The 20,219-nt window shown below is 38.2% G+C and overlaps 1 protein-coding gene and 1 pseudogene across 1 annotated transcript; both read right to left on the bottom strand.

Annotated features, from left to right (window-relative positions):
* Positions 1-190: 190 nt before the first annotated feature.
* Positions 191-14,845, bottom strand: LOC131775348 (WD repeat-containing protein 70-like). The gene is made up of 24 exons (XM_066172588.1): positions 14,644-14,845; positions 14,259-14,414; positions 13,743-13,808; positions 12,987-13,076; positions 12,655-12,734; positions 11,821-11,904; positions 10,899-10,958; positions 10,345-10,407; positions 9,697-9,837; positions 9,023-9,106; positions 8,114-8,190; positions 7,653-7,723; positions 7,317-7,384; positions 5,782-5,820; positions 5,111-5,210; positions 4,357-4,441; positions 3,848-3,914; positions 3,390-3,461; positions 2,412-2,512; positions 2,006-2,085; positions 1,730-1,846; positions 1,207-1,322; positions 665-708; positions 191-416 (listed from the first exon to the last, which is right to left on the bottom strand). Exons 1-24 carry the CDS (start codon positions 14,681-14,683, stop codon positions 329-331), a joined length of 1,989 nt encoding a protein of 662 aa, XP_066028685.1. The 5' UTR covers positions 14,684-14,845; the 3' UTR covers positions 191-328.
* Positions 14,846-16,689: 1,844 nt separating this feature from the next.
* On the bottom strand, positions 16,690-19,680 carry LOC131798908 (uncharacterized; annotated as a pseudogene).
* Between the last annotated feature and the right edge of the window lie 539 nt (positions 19,681-20,219).

The following is a 20,219-nucleotide window of genomic DNA, read 5'->3' as shown; positions in this document are numbered from 1 at the left end:
TGCAGTAAATGTATTTGGTTCCAGTCAATATCTGTGGACAAGGGCAGCACGAAAATACACACGTCGCTCTTCGGTCTCTCGCAAATTTGTTATGAAGAATTTTATGTCCCAAAAGAGCAAACAACCCCCGATTTAAAACTTCAGCAAGCCTTTGATTGTGGTACGAAAGAGAGATCATGGCAAACACACGTTGAATGGTCCTCTTAACTTTATTGGCATTTATAACAGCGTATAAGTCTCAAATACGATTTTTGTTTGTTTGTTTCATGACACCAGGAGATGGGCCCAGTCCCTCACCGCTGTTTTATTCCTGCCTCCATTTCATATCCTACAATAATTTCATCTTTTTTCTTTGAGATTCTTCTTCATCTTCGTCATCTTCCTCTTCTTCTTGGAAGACAGTTCTGGGTTGGGTACTGAAAGGAAAAAAAGAAAGTCAGGCCTTTACGAAGACACTGAAAGATAATTAATGAGATCCACAACACAGTGAGAGTCAAGAGTCCAGCTTACGACGAGACAAAAAAACCCCAAACATCACTCTTCGTACTTGGTACATTATTAAAAATAAACAGCTGAGCTGGCCTGATTTTGACATCCATGTTCGATAATTGCACCGAAACTTGGTCTAAACAGGAGCCAATAGCTCAAGGTGTATCAAACTTACTGTGCATATGCTGGTGACACCCAGTAAGGATCTTCTGCGGCAGCCTGAGAAAAGAAAAATATGATGCCGGTGAGACAGACGCAAACACCGACTGACTTACCACCATACATATATACATACAGTCAGACACGAAGCAGTCAGGCAGGCAGACAGACAGACACCAGGCAGTCAGACAGGCGGGCAGGCAAGAGTAACAGGGGCAGAGAAACAGACAAATTAGACCGACGGCCACTGACAGACAGACGGACAGTGGAATAGAGCCAGACAATCACAAAGAGAGACAGAAAACCAGAACATTCAAGTGACGAAAACAGTTGTGCAGAAAGACAGATACAGAAAGCCATGTATGCAGACAGTCAGACAAAGACAGGCGTTAATAAGCTAGTATATAAAAACAAAAAGACAGAGGTCAAAAGATTGACAGACCAAGCGACAGACAGGCGGACATAACGGTGCATTAAGGCAAGGAAACATGCACACAGGAAAGCGAGCTGATTGACTTTTCGGACAAAGAATGAACACACCACAGCTACACTGTATACCTTTGCGTGTTTGAGGATGGCCTCACGAGGATGCGAATCATCTTTCATCTCCAGTGCCATGCTTTTCACCACATAAGCTGACAATGACATACCAGATGTAACTCTGCCACCATGGCCTGGAAAAAAAGCCACAGCATCAATTAGCTGACATTTTATAAAAATAAGCAGATATTTTACACTCATCCGTGCTCAAATGCTTCCTACGCAGGTTTAGAGGCTACTTTTATCAAAATACATAGTTGTTATCAAAACTTCAGTCCCCTATGGAGCATCATCCAGTTGCGTGCCCAATCTAATCTAAAACTGCTTTGGTTTTGCTTTACCACACTCTGCGATAGGTCTAGAAATCTCAAGCTACCCTGTAAACCAATCAGGTGCAAAAGAAGCACAACCAATTAAAACATCGTTGATCACGTTTTCTCGCACTCAAGGCACGTCACAAGGGTCTTCATTGGTTCTCCTGCTGTATTTACCTTAGCTGTGGTTGGCCTTTTGAATTCAATCAATGAAACTAAACGCTCACCTGGGCCAGTGACTGGCAAATCCGGTCTGTGTGACCTGACGGGGTCCTTCCGATCTGCTTCTTTCAACTTCTTCTTATTCTTGAATCGCTTTTCGCGGAACATAGGTAATGAATGTGCTACAAAACAAGACAAAAGACATTGTAATTTCAGTATCGGTTAAAATTAGCCAACTTAGTCAGAAATTAGGAACGTGGAATCTCATTTCATCAATTTTGTGTTTTCATTGGAATCTCTTTAATCCTCAAATGGAAAAAAATGCACAGAATTATACTCACGAGTGATAATGTGATCTTTCAATGGCATCTCTTTAGAAGCGACTTTTCTTTTCACATTTCCAGCGCAAAGTTTAGCTCCCCTTTAAAAATCATAAACAAAGAGAACAACAACTTTAAGAAGTAATACGGTAAAGAACTACTAACACAAGACACGTTAGCAACGAAAATAAAAGTTAACAATCATTTAACCCTTTAACCCCAACGAGTGATTAGTGTCTAATTTCTCCTTACAATATCCCCCCTGAATCAAACATTAGGGTCATGAGAATAATGGAAGTGATCAACAACTACAGAAGCTCTGGATTGTTAAGCTAATTCTCCTTGTCAGCACTTAGGAAATGTATAGAGAACAGTGTGGAGAATATGCATACTGATGTTAGGGTGTAAAGAGTTAAAGCCAACTCACTTGTTGCTCTTCTCGGGGTCAAAGTATACCTTGGTAGTTCCATTTCCACAACCGACCACAATCTGATTTAACTTGGGGTGCCATAAGCAGCTAACGACGCTCTGAAAAACCAAACACACAGTGATTGTTAGCGCGCCTTCCTATTGAATGTTGTAAATCGAAAACGAAAGAAAATCAGAACGAAGGTAAAGATCAGCAAAGAGCGGATGAGAAATGACTTTAAGTAAAAACAAGTAATAATTTTGGACACAAAGGAAAAATCGTGTGACCTTGTCAAGACTAGTTTTATCTTTTTTCTGACTGGTTTAGTACGTAACGCGGGTTTTCCACAGCCCTCACAAGGCGACATGAAATAGAAGGAACGCAATCCTGGCTGACATTCGACACTCAATGAAAATCTGCTCGAATACTTAAATATTTCGCTGCAGTTTTAGAGATTACCAAATCTTCTACAAAACAGAAAGCAACTTAGAAACGTTACATTTCGATGCTTAAATTATCTCCGCTTTTTTTACCGTTGATGAATCCCTTTATATACCATAATAGCTTAACACTTTAACTCCCTTGATCTGATCATTAAATCTCCCTAACAACTGCTACACGTTTCCTTGTAAATTAGTTACAAGAATTTGGTGTTACATGTACATCAAGATAAAAACTTCTACCTGATGGGTTTAGGTATTCTCATCACCGGCTCGCATGTTAATCACTTCTTAACCCCCTCTCCTTCCCTAGATGGAATAACAGTCCATCTAAGCCCTAACCAAGATTCGAACCTTGACACAGAGTCCACCCAATTACTGTTAGCCTTACTCGTAGGTCTGCCACAATTTATTATTCCGCTTCATGGCCCAATGATTCATTTGAGGGCCAGCACAGATTTGACACGCTGAGCTAGGGGAGTAGGAACGTGATTTAACAATTAAAAAAACCTTATAAACGACACACGAAGTAAGAGTAAAGACAGCAGCAACTTACCGACTCCATCACATCAAACTCGTACAGTTTTCGCAAGGACTCCCTTTCCAAGAACACCAGCTGACCTGATCCCTATGACCAAAAGGAGAACCTGGTTACATTATTTTTTTGAGCAACAACTTAGACATTTCTATGGACTCTCGTGAGAGCAAATGGGCAAATAAAGCCCGATGAAAAAATAAAAGCAAAGGTCAGGCAAAGAAAAATAGATATTGGACTGCCGTTTTTCCTGACAACCACAACTGCTTTTCGTCGCTTGCAAGCTCCTTCAAACGTCTCTAGTCATTGAGGGCCTGGATGTCAATAATATTTACAAATATATCGACACTATAAGCTGATTTTATCTTTGTTAGCACATTCTTTATCCTTCAACATATGTGGTTTGCTTATTTGTTTGCCTGTTGTTGTTGTTGTTTTCTCCCATAGACTGAAGAATTACAACGTCAAAAAGGACTTACCTGTCCTTTCTTTACAGATGTTCCCGTTACTATCAACTTGTCGTCCGGACTAAACAGACATGAAGTTCTAAGAAACAAGAAAAAAAAAAGTGGATTTTACAAAATTCATTAAGCTTGCTAATTCGTGAGGTTTATTACATCAGTTCATCAACTGAGAGAAATTTACAAATGAGCGTAGAAAGTGAAGCAGCATTGCAATGGTTTTTTTTTCTTCCCACACTTTGTGATTGGTCTTGTAAACTCGTGCCATACACTCGAACAACCAGAAGCAAAACAAAAATAATACCGTCTTGTCTACAAGCGATTTCCCGCGTTTGAGGTAGCCCGAGCTGTCACCGACGCCCTTTGATGTTAACCTTGGTTATGTTTGGCTAATGTGATAACTTTGGGTCCAGTCTGTCTACACTCATTCGAAAGGGGCACCTTCCCTACAAGCCCAATTGCACCCACTTGGATAGCCCATCGAAAAACAGCATTTATTTTACTGAAAATTAATAATAAAGGCTTACTGTGGATAGTAGTTTGTTAAATTCATGGCGACATTGAGATATTCCTTGAAGTTCCTCAGATCCCAAGTTTTCAGAGTATCGTCACCTGCAGCCAATAATTTAAAGTCAGCTTTTTAAGGAGAACCAAATGAAGGATCGGATACAATCAAGTAATGGATGCATTGTGTTTAAGATAAGGTACTTCTACCAGTCAAGCATTCCTCCTGTAATTTCACAGTTTGTGGAGGGAATCTCAAAAAAGGAAGTACAAAATCCATTTAGAGACAAGCTAATACAATGCTGGAATAAAAACCACATATTTTACTCGGAAACATTATTTCGCTCTTTGAAACTAAGAGTGACTAGCTTCTAATTACTCTTTTACGATCTCACCCCTGAATCACACATTAAGGTCACGAGAATGAAGGAGATGATCACTAACAACAGAAGTTCTTGATTGTTTAACAAATTCTCCTTGTCAATACCTTAGGAAATGTATAAGGAACAGTATGGAGAACATGCATACTGATGTTGGGGCGTGAAGGGTTCAGAGCCTACAAAGGTAAAATTTATAATGGGGCTTTAAAAAGCTACCACATCCTTATGGAGGTGGTCAAGGGATAAAATTTTTGACAACAAAACAACGCCAATGTGACGATAATATTGATGCTTTCGATAGTTCAATCGCCAAGTCATCAAGTTGAACCGTGGTCAAATTCCCCTCCGCTCCCTCCCCCTTGCCAGCAAGCTCCATTTTGCACTTTTTTACTCTCACCTCCCCTGGAAGCCAAAGAGTTTCCTTCGTGGGAGAAGGAAAGACACGACGTGTCACTACCCAGAGCATGTGCAGTTCGCTGAATGTATGTTGTGTGGATCTGTTAAGGTAAAACTTATATTCAGAAAAATGCTTTATGTTTAGAGTAGATGACAGTCAGCGTGTATTTCCATTACAGTATCACCGCTGAATCAAATATTAAGGTCACGAGAATAGGAAAGTGATCACCAACGAATGAAGCTCTAGGTAAGTGAACAAATTCAGGCTCCAGAGCCCAGTAGTTTAAAGGGCGGATAATGCTATTCTATGGATAAACCGCTATCCAACGGGTAAATGTGAACAAAACGTACCGCGCTATCCACCAGATAGAGATTTATCCAGTGGATGGCGTTATCCAGCAGATGGCGTTATCCACCCTTCGAATGACCAGGGCCAGGATAGCATGATAGGAAATGTATAGAGAACAGTATGGAGAATGTACACAATGACTTGAACCAATCATGGAGCGCAGTAAAGGAAACTTAATGCAATCCCGACTTACTTTCGACTCTCAACTTACAATTGCTCTGATGCAGATTGGTATTCAAACCATGTATTCAAATGACCATGCTTCACTCCTATAGAGGCAGAGGAAATGGTATCATCATAGCAAGGAAAAAACGGAGACTTACAAAGGGTTTTCTGGTATCCCACGCTTGAATGGAGCCATCCTAAGGAAAAAAAAAACAAACAAAAAAATAAACCAGAGATAGCTGTTGTTATTGTTGTTTTCATTTACAATGCAGTGATAGACGCGTAAAAGCTCATCCTTCGCCAGTGCAACTAATGCTTTCTTTAGGCAATTGCCAGGAGATGTAGAGGCCAAACGATTGGTGAGCTGGACTCTGACTGAACAAAAAGTCATTGGGCAGGTTATTTACACCAGGTCTAACCCAAACACCGGTTTTACGTGATCAGTGGACCTCATGATCAGGGATTCTCTACAAGAGGGTTGATTTATTTAAAACAAATGTCCTTTCACTATTAGCTTTCGGCTCTCTTAATACTGTTCATGAAAATAAATGTTCAGATAATGGGTTCGGCTAAATCGAGGATGGCTTAGAACGCGGTCTTGTTGAACAACGGCTTAACTTCATCTTGATAACCGGCCCACTGCGTTATGTTCTCAGGTAAGACCCTGACTTTATTGTCAAGGGCCCATTTCGGCTAAAGCTTGGATTTCGCTTTATCTTCCCTTTTACGAACACAGGCCGTTAATGAAACCATAGGCAACCATTTATGGAAAAAGTAATTAAAACCCCTGTGGGAGTGTAGACGGGTAAATGGTGCGAATTGTCAGAAAACTGTGACGAAATGTTAGTGGTAGTCTGCGATAGACAAGCATACCACTCTTGCAGAGCAGCAATACTACCCATTGTGGTACAGAAAGTAGTGTGTCGTAAAACTAAATCCAAAGTGCTCAAAATAGCCAATTAAAGCAAAGGGAAATATAGGGAGCCAATAAGAATTCAGTGTTAAAAGAAAACCGTTCCTAAGGCGGGAAAATGCGAGTGACTAGGCCGATGTCGGTTATAGTTTGAGATCTGATTGGTTGAGAAAGTGGCGCTAGTCTTTGGACCAATCTCAAGGCGACGTAAAGCAAAACCCAACAAATCCTGGATTATCAACACCCAATCGGAAATAGCTCTGCGTAAGTCAGGCCCGTTGGCAAACTTTACCTTCACCAGAGGGGGCTTATCAGTGTAGAGCCTTAACCCTTTAACACTTGAGAGTGACCAGCATCTAATTTCTCCTTACAATATCACCCCCTAAATCACTAATTAAGGCCACAAGAAAAAAGGAAATGATCATCAATGATAGTAGCTCTAGATTGTTGAACAAATTCTCCTTGTCAGCACCTTAGGAAATGTATGGAGAATATGCATACTGATGTTAGAGTGTAAAGGGTTAAACAAAGACGTTCATGGGAAACGAACACCAAACGAAGTTCAATGTTCCGTTCCATGGAACATGGCCTAGATCTTTTGTTTCTGGCTTTTGGAGGATTGCTTGATGTCAAATCGCTGCAGAAGGAGTAACGTTATATTAGCAGCTGCCGTTTGCATCTCGGAAACGTCTGTGCTCAGTTTCCTTAATTTCTATTCACAAACAAGAGAAACTGTTCACAGTCCAGCTATTCTACGTATATGTGGTAGTCACAGCTCACCTGACACGCAGCAGCAATTATCCGTCCATCTTTGCTAAAGCAACAATGCGTCGGAATTGTCTTCTTCCCTGCGTAAAAACAGATGTTGCAACAAAACGTGCATTTTAAAGAAAACTACCGATACTCTTTGCTGCAGAGACAAATAGCAGGCACTGTAAGCCCATAGACTGCCAGTAGTTCCTCCCTCCGAGTCAAAAGAAATCGGTGAAAAAAAAAATGGTAGGCGTTGCGCGGAACTTTGCGGTGAGATACACGAAAAATGACTCGCGCGACAGACTTCGCCGAAGACTTCGTCGTAGTCTTCGTCGTAGTCTAGTAAGCGCAGGACTTTCTCACCTTGTTTGTTCTTGGTCTTGATAACAGTTTTATTTTTCTTAGGATTTTCTGTGTTCCATATTCTGACAGTCCTGTAAAACAAAGAATTTTTGAGGAAATAGCTTCATAAGAACAGACACACACGCATGGCATTAATGTAGAGTCAAAGGGACAGCAGAAAATTGAACAAACTGTCATTCCTAACTTGATGAGGGGTATTAGGTGAGAACTTCCAAAAACAATTTCCAATGTGTCTATCAAGAATCACACTACAAAGGAGCAGTATTAAAAGTAATATCAAAACTATTGCTACTTTCTATGCATGTTCACCATGATCAAAAGGTGAAATGTGCATCTTTTCCATCTCCCTTTAACTTGAATGCATGACATCGGTGGTCAAATTGAAAAAAAAAATGGAAAAAAAACTCAGATCTGGATCTATGTGTTAAACATAAACAGCAAAACAAAGACTTTTCACAAACCCATCATTGCTGCATGTGATGAATTCATCTTTGACCTTTGGATTCCAGCATGCATTGTTCAACATTGCAACATGTCCCTACGAAAAGTAAGAGTGACATGTATATGAAAAAGAAATTATCAAATATCATCAAAAAGGCACCCATAATAAGTTAGTTTCACCATGTTTAAGGCCCTCAAAAATTTTTTGTGCTTTTTCTATGATCATCACATGTGCAAACTTTCAGTGGTATGAAAGTAATTAAAAAACACCTAGTTTTATGGTTTAGGAAAAAGAAAAGGAAAAATAGCAATAAATTTTTAAAAATTTTGCACTAGCCATCATCACATACAAATTTGAAAAGATAATTTAGGTATACTGGTAACTAAAATAAATGTTATCATTTCTGCTCCCAAATAAATCTTTCCTCCATACTTGATTTCATGTTGAATGAATACATAAGCCATAACATTCTAACTCCCTGAAACAATAAATCAATGAATTTTCCTTGAAATTTTCATACATGGTCAGGCAGACATATTACAACAATTAGTAAAACCATCATTCTGAAAAAATTGTTACATTATAAACCTAAATTCATATGAATGACCAACAAGGACATGCCTTTTCTTCCTGAAGAGAATCAGCTTTCAGATTTTAGGTTAACCCTTTAACTCCCATGAGTGACCAAGACAGAATTTCTCCTTACAATATCAATACAATATCAACCAGATAAGTGATGAGAATAGAGAAAAATATCAATTTGGGGATAATTAGGTGATCCAATAATAAATTCTCTGAACTAACACTGTAAGTATTGTGTGGTTGACAATGAGGAGAATAACAAATTTGATCTGGGAGTTAAAGGGTTAAAAAGGGCTAAGAATCATTCATAAATTAAAAACAAACAAACACAAATGCATAAACATACTTTGGTCTTCGCCATGTCAACAATATACTGATCCCCTTTCACACATTCAAGGACATCAAACCCATCTCTGTCAATCACCTTTGCCTGAAATTAAAACATAACTTGAACTGGTAATCAAATTATTTTAAGTTACTTGTTAATCGCTTACAGAAGTGATCAGCATGTAACTTCTCCCTATAATATCCATGTGTTCCCCAGCAAACAGGTAATGAGAATGCCGAATTTACGCAGTAGAGTTTGTTATCTTGATCTAACACCAAATTTTTATTATTGATTTATAAGGAGATGTGTAGCAGCTAGAGGGAAGAAATTACAATCAGATCTTGGGAGTTAAAGGGTTAAAGATTCATCATGTGGTGATACATAGAGAGAAACTATATGCTTGTCACTCTTAGGGGCTATTAAAGAGTGAATTTATACTCTTTTTTACTCAAATTCAATCATCTGATCAAAGCCCATCAACATCCTGAAAATCTTGCATGTTTATTATTCTGCATTCTAGTCTTTAATTATACCATCGATGCATCTGCCCTAATTCAAATTTTTCTTTGGTTGACAATTTTATAAAACTAGTTGAAGGGGGAGTTAAGCACATTTTCTAAAAGAAGACATATCTCCATTTCTCTAAAAGAAACTTGTGGCCTACTGGCTGCAATACAGCATAACCAATTTACCTGAGCATTTCCAGAAGCAACTAAAATGACATCTCCAGTGATACTGTATTGTATTGACTTGATCTGATGACACTCAAAAGGCTGCAGAGTTCTAAAGGCACGACGAGAAGCATCCATGGCATTAAAATCCCAAAACTTTACCTGAAATGAACAACAGACACTAACAATTAATCAAGGTCAGACTCATCATGAGACCACAGATCTTATCCTGACCCTTATCTTAACCAGGGCAATTAAGTATTATCAAATGACTTGATAAGGTAAATTGACAACCATAAAGAGTTTCAAAGCTGACGTTTCAAGCATCAGCCCTTTGACAGAGGGAAGATGAAGGGCTAACACTCAAAACATCAGCTTCAAAACTCTTTATGGAGGTCAATTTACATTATCAACTCAGTTGATAACACTAAATTACCCTGTTATACTCTCCTACTGATGCAGCACCACAGTTTCTTTAGAAACTTACCCCCTTTATTCACTAATCTAAATCAGATACTTTGATAAATAAAAGAGTGTTTTACAAAAACAAGCAAATGCTACATTTTTAACCATAGAAGTTAGTTAATCACAACCCAAGTTATCAGTTTAACAATCAGTCAACATATACATGGGCAGGTGCAGTCACAATTCAAGTTTTTGTTACAGTACCTCATAATCATAACCTCCAGTCACAAGGCGTGATCCTGATGGATCCAGAGCAAGGGCAGAGACCTAAGACAGCAAGATTGAGAAATTTCAACTGAGTGTCAAAAGTAGTAAGGAATTTCATTGGTCTTGCTTCAGTACAGTGTTTCAGTGACAGAAATTGTTATCTTGATCTAGCACCAAATTTTCATTATTATATTACAAAGAAATGAGAGGCAGCTAGAGGGGAGAATTAACAATCAGATCTTGGTGGTTTTTGAGTTTAAATAATTTTTACCACTATGTTGGCCCCACACTGCAAAAATTATCACTTCTCATTTGTATGGAAGGATTGGCATGATAGTTCTTTGAGTATCAGCCTAATCTGGTCAAAATAAATCTCTCATTACTCTCAAAAGACAGAACTCTTCCTTGGAATCAGACCTCTTTCTATGTATAATGATGTCACAATACAAAGCAACACAACTCAAAATCCAGATACACTGGAGCACTGATAATTTGAACAGGAATTACATGGTAATTTAAGATACTAATAATTAACATTAAGACAACTCAACTGTTTTGTTTCCATGGTCTAGTGAAATTTCATGACTGATAGGTATCCTTTTCTCAATGCTCTAAGGACAAAAAGGAAAGGGCACATGGAAATAACTATCAGTGGTATACCCATTATTGATCAAGTGTGAGGCCAAGATGGCTGAATATTGGCCAAGTTCTTTTTTTTTTTGCATTTTTATAGACTGAGACAAAGACCAGGTTTATAAATCACACAAAAAGCACGAGGCTTACATCCAGCAATCTTGACTTAACAAGCTCAGCAAATAATGGATTGTTTAATAGCAAAAAAATATTGCTTTACTAAGAATCAAGAATGACTTGTTTATTTCCAGAGGCAGGAAAGAAAGCCAACTTTGTCAATAAACCCACAAGAGTCGTTTATGTTTCTTTATTTTGACTGTTTGTGGGCTTTTTTAAGTCCACTCCACGTAAATTTTTATTGTGCAGTATCAAAGCTCGCAATCCCGAGCAGGCAAGAGGGACCCATCTTACTTGTTCAGGTAGCCAATCAGAACAGGATTCTCTTCATATTGCCCACAGGCATTGCAGCAATATAATAAAAGCTAATAATGTAAGTGCCAGGTACATTAAAACAGTTGGAATGCGCTTTAGAGCAACAATTACTATATATCTATCAAAGGTTGGTCACAGATTAAGTCATATAACAAGCTGCTTCAAGTTACAGTAATTATTTTCAACTGATATCAGACTTGAGTGTGAGTCACAAGTCCATAAAAGGTATTTTACACCACAACATGTAGTACTTTCAGATTCACATTACTAACATGTATTCATGTATTAAACATAAAAAGGTTGAGAAATACTTGTGTATAGAACAACAGCAATGTGTAACAGAGGTGGAATAGCTATTATGTTTGTGATATAAACTCATCCTCCAGATGGACTTTATAACTGAATTACCTCTTCATCAGGTTCATCATCACTATTATCATAATCATCATCATCATCATCATCATGGTCTTTGTGCTTGTTTCTGTCTGGTTTCTACGAAAAAGGCTTTTAATTATTAACAAAAGTGTTTTGTTTCAGCACATCACATCATCTTTATTATAACTGATAAAATAAATGACTAACTACCTGATTATTGGTAGAGGGCAAAAAGGTAGAGTCTGTACTTGAGCCTAGTGGCCCACTCAACTGCACCTCATCCCAGTTTCCTTAGCATAAAGCAACTAGGAGTATTACTACCCTCCCCCTAAATGGGATGCTTGTTCATTGCAAGCTTACCCCAACATTTCATTTCAGGCTTTCCTGACAGTTAGCCATCACCCATTTATTCTCCTAGGTGGAGAGAGCCATTGTTAAAGTAAAGTATTTTGCTCAAGAACACGACACATTGACCTGGCTAGGTCTCAACCTCAGACCTCTTGACCTGGAGTCTAGTGCACTTACCATTAAGCACTATGTCTCTCCTTGATTTTCCCAATTAAGAATTTATTTATGCAAGGACTGGAACTAACCCAGAGAGGATTCAGAAACATTTAAATACACCCTTTGGTGTAATGAGGTGTAACGAGGTGTAACAAGGATAACTGTGCAATTAACACGAACATTACCAGGAGAAGAGCAGACCAGAATTTTTGACTTTTTGTTAATATAAAGTGCAAACATTAACCTCTTCTGTTTCTTGTGTCAACACCTAGTCTTCTAATTCTTTACCTTGACCACGAGTTCAAATCACTCCTATAATTAGTACTGACTGCCATTGATAAATTTCCAATGTAGTCCTTTTACCTCAATATTATTAGATGATGGTGGCATGATGACAAAGGGAGCAGGTTCATCGTCACCATTGACAGTTTCCATCAATGAGTCTAAATGCAAGAAAAACATAGAATATTTAAAGTTGGCCCAGGCTGTAATTTTAGTTATTTTACCTACACTGTACAGTAGTGAAAATACAAATAATTAGGAGTGGGGTTAGTCCATGAAAATTGTAATTTAGTAATTTGATAATGAGATTATTGAGGTGGTAAAATAAGAAAGCATTGGATTGACCATTAGATAAAAACATTAGATCATTATTAATGATTCATAATAATACTGTCCGAGCCATTATACTGTACCTTTTTGTCTACTAATTGACATTTCCTTGGCTGTTCGTCTTGCCTTTTCAAACATATCATCCACATTAAATTGTTTTGCTGCCTTTTTTCCTAAAAGTTCAAGCACATGTAATGAAAAGTACAAACTATTCTACATTTACATGCAGCGTTTTACTCATCAATTATCATTTCAGGCTGACAGAGAAGCCTTCCATTTTTTTTCTTTTTCACTAGATTCCCACTGCTTCAAATAATACTGTTATCATAAATCATATACTGTAATTATTCTTGGCTCTGTTATCTCTCTATACAGATAAAAACAAATAATTATTCAACCCAGAGTCTTTCTTGTTAGATTCCTCCCAAGAGTGACCAAGACAAAATTTTTCCTTACAATGTCCAGACAATATTAAGCAAACAAGTGATGAGAATAAAGAAAAATATCAATTAGGGTATTATAAGTTGATCCAATACCAAAATAGCTCTCCAAACCAATATTTTAAAAATTACATGGCAGACAGTAAAGAGAATTACTAATGAGATATTTGGAGTAAAAGGACTAAATTTATCTTGATTTTCTAGCTAAAGCAAATAGCTTGGGATACAAAAAGTACTCAGAAGATGAGATTTCCATTGAAGATCAAAGTGATACATTGATGGGAGTTTACTCCTGAAAAGTTAAATAGAGAATGTTACATGGCTGCACAGGGGTATAAAATTTTGTAACCACCAAACATCAACACTTTTCATTTCATATCAATAATAAAAATAACTTACCAAAACCTGAAAACCCCATCAGGGCCTCCATTGAATCTGAAGTTTCACTTTCCTTTCTTAAATCAGCTTTAAAAAAAAAAAACAAACCACAATTACAACAGTACTACTTTTGAAGTTTGGGCATTTAGCCATATCATCAGAGCTCTCAAATTTGATGTTTTGAGCTTGAGACTCACACAAACAAATTTAATTCACCACTCTCATGCTGAAACTATCATTTGCCACACATTCAAGGTTTCTGATTTAAACAGTTGATTTTGAGGAAGCAAACTACTGCTTTGGTTAATTTACCTATAAAATCAATCATCCTCGTAACTATAGTTTTACTTTTTTTTCTTTGTACTTACTTCCAACAGTAGAAATTCTTGTTCAGAATAAAGAAGGCCCTTTCTATAGGGATAACCGCAAGGTTCTTCCTTTCAAATACTGTATGATTTTTAACCATATTTATCTGAAAGCTCTGCAGCGTACGCAGAAAAAGTAAAAAAATTCAATTTGTCACGGAACCCTCTGTACCTCCACCCTTGAATGATACAGCCAAAGGCTCTGTTGATGTCGCTCGTGTTGATTCTCCTGAAGTGCGCGTGATTTTCTCGCTCCTGTCTTGCTCTCGGCTCCGTGAGGGGCGAAAAATGTGAGCAACTGAGTTTGACTGGTTGTATTTGGAAGAGGCTAGCAACAAAACAAGAGTAAAACGTATTTGAGTGACAGCTCATTTTAGAGTTATCAACGAATTGATGACTCCTAGTCGCCATTGTACCCTCGATATTTGAATATGTCACAAAAAGTTTCTGAAAGAACTATATGAAGCTGAAATTTCGAATTTCATGCGCTTCGACCTCAATCAAAGCTGATGGAAGTGATGCCTGAAATTTGTAAACATTCTTCTTATAACTTTTACCTCTCAGCGCTCGCATTTCTTCCAGGTCCTCGTCTTCCATCTCGCTGTGTCACACGACGGGAAAAACCAGATGTGTGCTTTATAAACGCAAAGGGGATTCAAATGTTTTGATGGTTAATCAATCCGCCATATTGGATTTTCTGGACTAACGCGCATTCTCAAATAGTTTTATGTAGCATCCGCTGAAAAGTCTTATTCCCAGATCACCGGCTTTCGTTGTCTCGCTGGATTCAAATAACGAGGATTTGTCGATCCAGACTACCTTCAACGAGGCCAGGAGAACGAACCTCAATAGAAATTCAAGACTACAGATTCACCAAATCGCCCAAATTGAGCCAAAAATGTAACATTCCAGCAACATTTTTAAATTCGTATTAAATAAGTCAGGCGTTCTCGTCATATACGGCGCGAGAAGAGTAGGTACTAGTAAACGAACGCGGACTGCACGAAATGTGGCTAACCGGCGGGAAAAAATACTGAATTTGAACATTTTATAATGGAAACTCTGCCGAGAGAGAAAGATTGATGAAAAACATATTTGAACGGACGCTTATCAGCAACGAGCCTCACTATCCCGATTACTTACCTCTGCATCATCACTATTGCAAGGTACAAGGTATGTAGACCTATAACTGTATGCATCTTATTTAAAAAACTTTGTAAGCAAGACAAGCATCTCGTTGCTCGAATGTTCACATTTTTGAAGTTTGGAAGTTTTAACTGGTAGAGAGAACAGCTGCTTACAAAGAGCTTCTGAATGAATCTTGTGTCGGTTATTTAAGAACAATGTTCACACTCCGTTAGCAACAGAATGCAGCAGCTCTTGCAGCAAAATTATATTCTTTTGTGCCAAAGTCAAAGGACCTTCTAGGAAAGATTTCCGAATAACCTCAACTCTACTTTAAATAAATGTTGTGTTTTTTCCATTGTTTTCTTACTATCTAGGTACTGTATGTATAATGAAGTATAAGGTTATACGGAAATCTTGTCGACCTCGTTTTAGTCTCATAACTCTAGATTTATGAGACAAACGATTTCACAGAGAATTATTGGCTAACTATCTTACCTAAAAATCTTAAGCTGGGTTTGTGTTATTAATCAGAGGCTCATTACATTTACTCTTGCATTGATTTTTGGGAGAAGCACACGGAAAATATGCATCTGCATCTGTTTAGAGCTAAAAGCTTTTCAGTTATTAATCCTGATTGCAGAAGTAACTCTACGGAATATATTTTAACAATTCTGATTCATTATCCAGAAAACAAAGCGGGCCAGCGTTTTTCAGTTTTTAATGTGTGACACGAAACGATTTTCCGGAGTGAAAACAGCTATGGTAAAACCTTGAGGAAATTTTTTTTTTTCGGGGGTGGAAATATTACAAGATAATTTGGTTTATAAATTGAATCGATAATGTATCTTTCCGTCAGATTTCCTTGTGCAAGTTTTTTTTCTTTTCTCTCGGTTAAATTAAAGTTTGAAAGAGCACCAATGGAATTACAAGTCTTAATCAAAATATCAAGAGAGCACACTATAGGACACCTGTTACATTTTTTTTTTTTTTTGCTTTAACCTATGATTTCTATTGTTAAGCTGTTCACTTCGGTGTGTGCAAATTTTTTTCATCGCCTGAAAGAATACCGATCGTGGATAGTGGAGGGGGAAATGGGAGCCGTGAACGAACCACTGAGTGGCTAGAAGTGAAAATAAAGGTCCCATTATTTTCTCTTGGTGCTACGTAATCAGACATGTGAAATTTTTATCCGGTTTCATTTTTAATCTTCATTTTGTTCATTATCGTTGTAATTGCAGAAGTTCAGTGTATGTTCCGTTTTTAGTGACATCGTCTCCATCTTCATTTTACCATGCTCGCAACACCATTATCATGTCATCATGAAAGCGTTTCAGTTTTTTTCCCGTGCAGTATAGTATCAAGTTAGTTGATTAATTTTTTGGTAAATCTTTCCTCAGTAGTAGCCATCAAGCATCGATTTTAAACCTTCAGGACACATGGTCCATGCACCTGTATCTCCTTTCTAGAGCGCGACATCAGTGGGTCTTCTTTCCACGCCGTGAGTTCTTTCTTGCTCTGTCTCTTAACTTCTTAATCTTCATGGAAATCCTTGATGAATATAAGATGCAAAGCTTAACTCCAACTTTTAGATTCACGACCGTTGCTGGATCAGGAACTGGACTGACATGCCATTGCAAATAAACTGATGCGAACAAAGCCGTCTTTTGCAAAAGCTCCTGACAGTTGTTTTCGTCACAATTCAGTGCACACAGCTTGGGTAAATTGGAGCCATAAGGGTTTGTCAAAGCTTCGCTTTCTTTTCTGCAGGAATCAGTTTCCTCCATGTACTCAACGACGAAACTTTTTCCTGGAACTGTGAAGTAATTTTTTTCATTAGGTGAAGTAAATTCGCACCTCAACCCACACCATGCGTTCTGTTACATTTTGTGTTGGTACAAACACCCCGAATTTCTTCACGAAAATAACAGATCCTTCTTCCCGTTCGTTTATCAAATGGTTATCGACCAACCACCTCCTGTTTGGTATCTTGAAGGTGTGACGTTTTCCCGCATAATGATTAGTCCAGGCTGTTGGTTGCCGATAAAATTGTGATTGAAACGTTCTAGTAAGCCTTTACATCTCTGTGATTTTGAGATATACGTGGGAAACAAGATTTGCAATGTTAGTGTTTATACTTTGGCACATACTAGGGCGAAATCCACCTCCTTTGTATTCTAGTAAGTCACAGTACGATTCAATTATCTGCCAGAGATTGGTTTTGTAGGAAATAAAAGAGACCATTGCTGGAACTTCAAGGCTCTGTACAACACTTTCGCCTTAATAATCCTCACTAGAACCTTCCTCATAGCCAACCGTAATACTCGCTGCGGCGTTTAGAGACGTCACAGATCTCATATAAGTTGCCATGGCCTCTAGAAGCTCGAATAAAAAGTCGCACACTTCTTCACAGGTCGCGATCATTTCCTGTGCAAGAACCTTTGTTTTTGAACCCAAACCGGAGCTTTTTACATACGCAAAAATACTTAGGGCAAGAATAGTTTCCTTGCTCAAAATCACTTCACAAGCGTCATCAATCATATTTTCCCTGGTTCTGGTTATGCCAGTTAACTCCGGCTTCCCTAATTTTGGATCTTTCGCTGCGTAGTATGCTAGAAATTTTTGTTTATGGGTTTCAAAATCAGCACTCTGCTTTTCATTTCCAGCATCTATAATAAAAATATTTGCTCAAGCACACCAATGTTGTTTTGAAACCTGCTGGAAATGCTTATTATGTTATCCAGCAGGGCTACTTTACCCGATTCAGTTAAACTTCTCTCCAACTTCGCTGATCTGTCCATAAAGTCTCCCACACTTGAGCCTCCAAAAAGCTTTTCTAGGGGGTTCCTTGATCACGACGGCGGCTGCCAGTCACACCTGAGTTGTGTCTTCAGCAATCTCGCGGGCAACTGCTGCTATGGCTAAATTCAAGATTTCGTTGAATTTATCGCCGAGCTGTTTACTTAAGGAACCAATTTCACTTTTGTACTTGCCAACACGTTGATTGATAAAGTTGACATCAGCCTTGGCTTTCACCTATTCGAAGGTCTCCACCATTTGAAAATAGGTTTGAAGACCCTTGAATCTCTCATTTATTTTCTTGGTCAACTCAGTATTCAACCATTCAACAAGTTTATTCATAGCTGTCTTTTGATTTTGGACAATCTCGAGGATTCTGTCCATTTCAGTGAGTCTCAGGAAAGTTGGATAATCTATGTTGGTGTTAAGTAATCTTTGAACGTTTCATGCCGCAGGAGGCCTTAGAGATCGCAGATAAACGTCTACCTGTACAATCGCTTCCCAGAACATGCATTCACTCTTCTTCGTGATATTTGGAAGGTCCCATGAGGTGTCACAACCCGATTTAATTGTTTCTAACCCTGATACGAAGGACATAATCTCATTCAGTTATCTGTCCGCCGCTGATGAATTTGAAGATTTGCTCCTATTTTCTGACAAGGATGTCGTTTAGTTCCATAACTGTTTCTGAAAATACTGTGTCAAACTCGCCTGGACTATTATGCTTCAACATCACAAATTGCAAAAGAAATGCATTCCATTTCACACTTGTTCTGCTTTCGTATTTCACCTCTTGATAGGTATCCACGAGTTGAACAAGTTCAGACGAAGACGAGCAAAATGTTTTATCACCTTGCTTCTTTTTACACGCCTCTTTGATCTCTTCTGTGAGTAATCTGCTTTTTCTTTCATCAAAAATATCAGTGAATTGTTTAGCCTTTCCCTAAGTCCAGCTGCTAACCTATCCTTCGCGTCGTTGCTTTTTAAGTCTTTGCTTAGAGACAGTAGACAAGCTCGAAGCATTGGATGAAGAAGCCACAGATCAAAATTCAGGCCGCGCATTGGGTTTAATTGCTTGAATTGTTTCGACCTATCGCCGAGATCTCTGAGGACGGCATTCATGAGGGTACTTATGCGAGTTCATCGAAGTCCTTATAGAAGTCGTCAAAGCTTGCTCATCCTGGTTTAATTTGAGTTCCGTCCTGAGCTGTTGAAATTTGTACCAATAAAATTCCCCAAAAGTACCAAGGTCACCATTTGGGTTTTTCCTATATAAAACAAACAAAGAAACAAAAGAACGGAAAAGATAAATCGGAGATTCCAGGAAGTGTTTGCTAAAAGTCGCTGGCTGGGCCGTGCTTTAGGTTTGTGGAGATCCCATCATATTTCAATGGAAACATGATATGTCGCTGCGCCGGTAAATCTGCGACACTCTGAAGAGCAAATGTTACGCTAATTCCAATCCTGGCACTGAAAATGGGTCATGCCCTGGTAGAGTTAGATGTTCACTATCGAATTCATTGCGCCTTTTTCACAACAAAAATCCCCCCTAACTATTTGTAAAAGTAACGCACTCCTCAACCGCCCCATGACATTTTCCTTACTTCTATGAGTTACTCACCTATTACTCGATTTTTACTATTATAACTATTTTTATCTGTATTTTTCATTATTTTTGGGCTACTTTTTCATATTGTCGCCTGTCCTCAAACTATGCCAACAGAATCAAAATTCCATTTCAGGTTTTCGAAATGTGCTTGAAGTTGTCATAACGAAGATCCTTTTACTTTGTTTACTGAATACCTGACTTAAAAGCTCTATTGTCAGTAGCTATTTTTCCATGGAATGAAAAGTAACGATCTACCACCAAATTCTAATAAATCATAGACATGCATGCCTGCAGTTACAAATGAAGCTTCAAAAGCTGAATTGATTGCGAGCAAAGGACTTTGAGAAAAGTCGGCTTATTTAATCCACTAGAACGATCCGATGTTTCTAGACCATTTTGCAATGTTTATTTCAACACAGGATTTTTCAACAAAACTATAGACAGTCACACTTATTGAGGTAAACTTTATAAATACTAAGTATTCGTAAACCTCGTTAGAACTTCGTGAGCAACTGTCTATAGTACCATATTACGTTTTTGACCGGTCTTCATATTCAAAAGCTATCGACGACCAATACATGTCAGGTTTTGGGCAAGTAG

The sequence above is a fragment of the Pocillopora verrucosa genome, chromosome 9 (genome assembly GCF_036669915.1).
Source record: "Pocillopora verrucosa isolate sample1 chromosome 9, ASM3666991v2, whole genome shotgun sequence".
NCBI lineage: Eukaryota > Metazoa > Cnidaria > Anthozoa > Scleractinia > Pocilloporidae > Pocillopora > Pocillopora verrucosa.
This window is presented reverse-complemented; position numbering and strand designations above follow the sequence as displayed.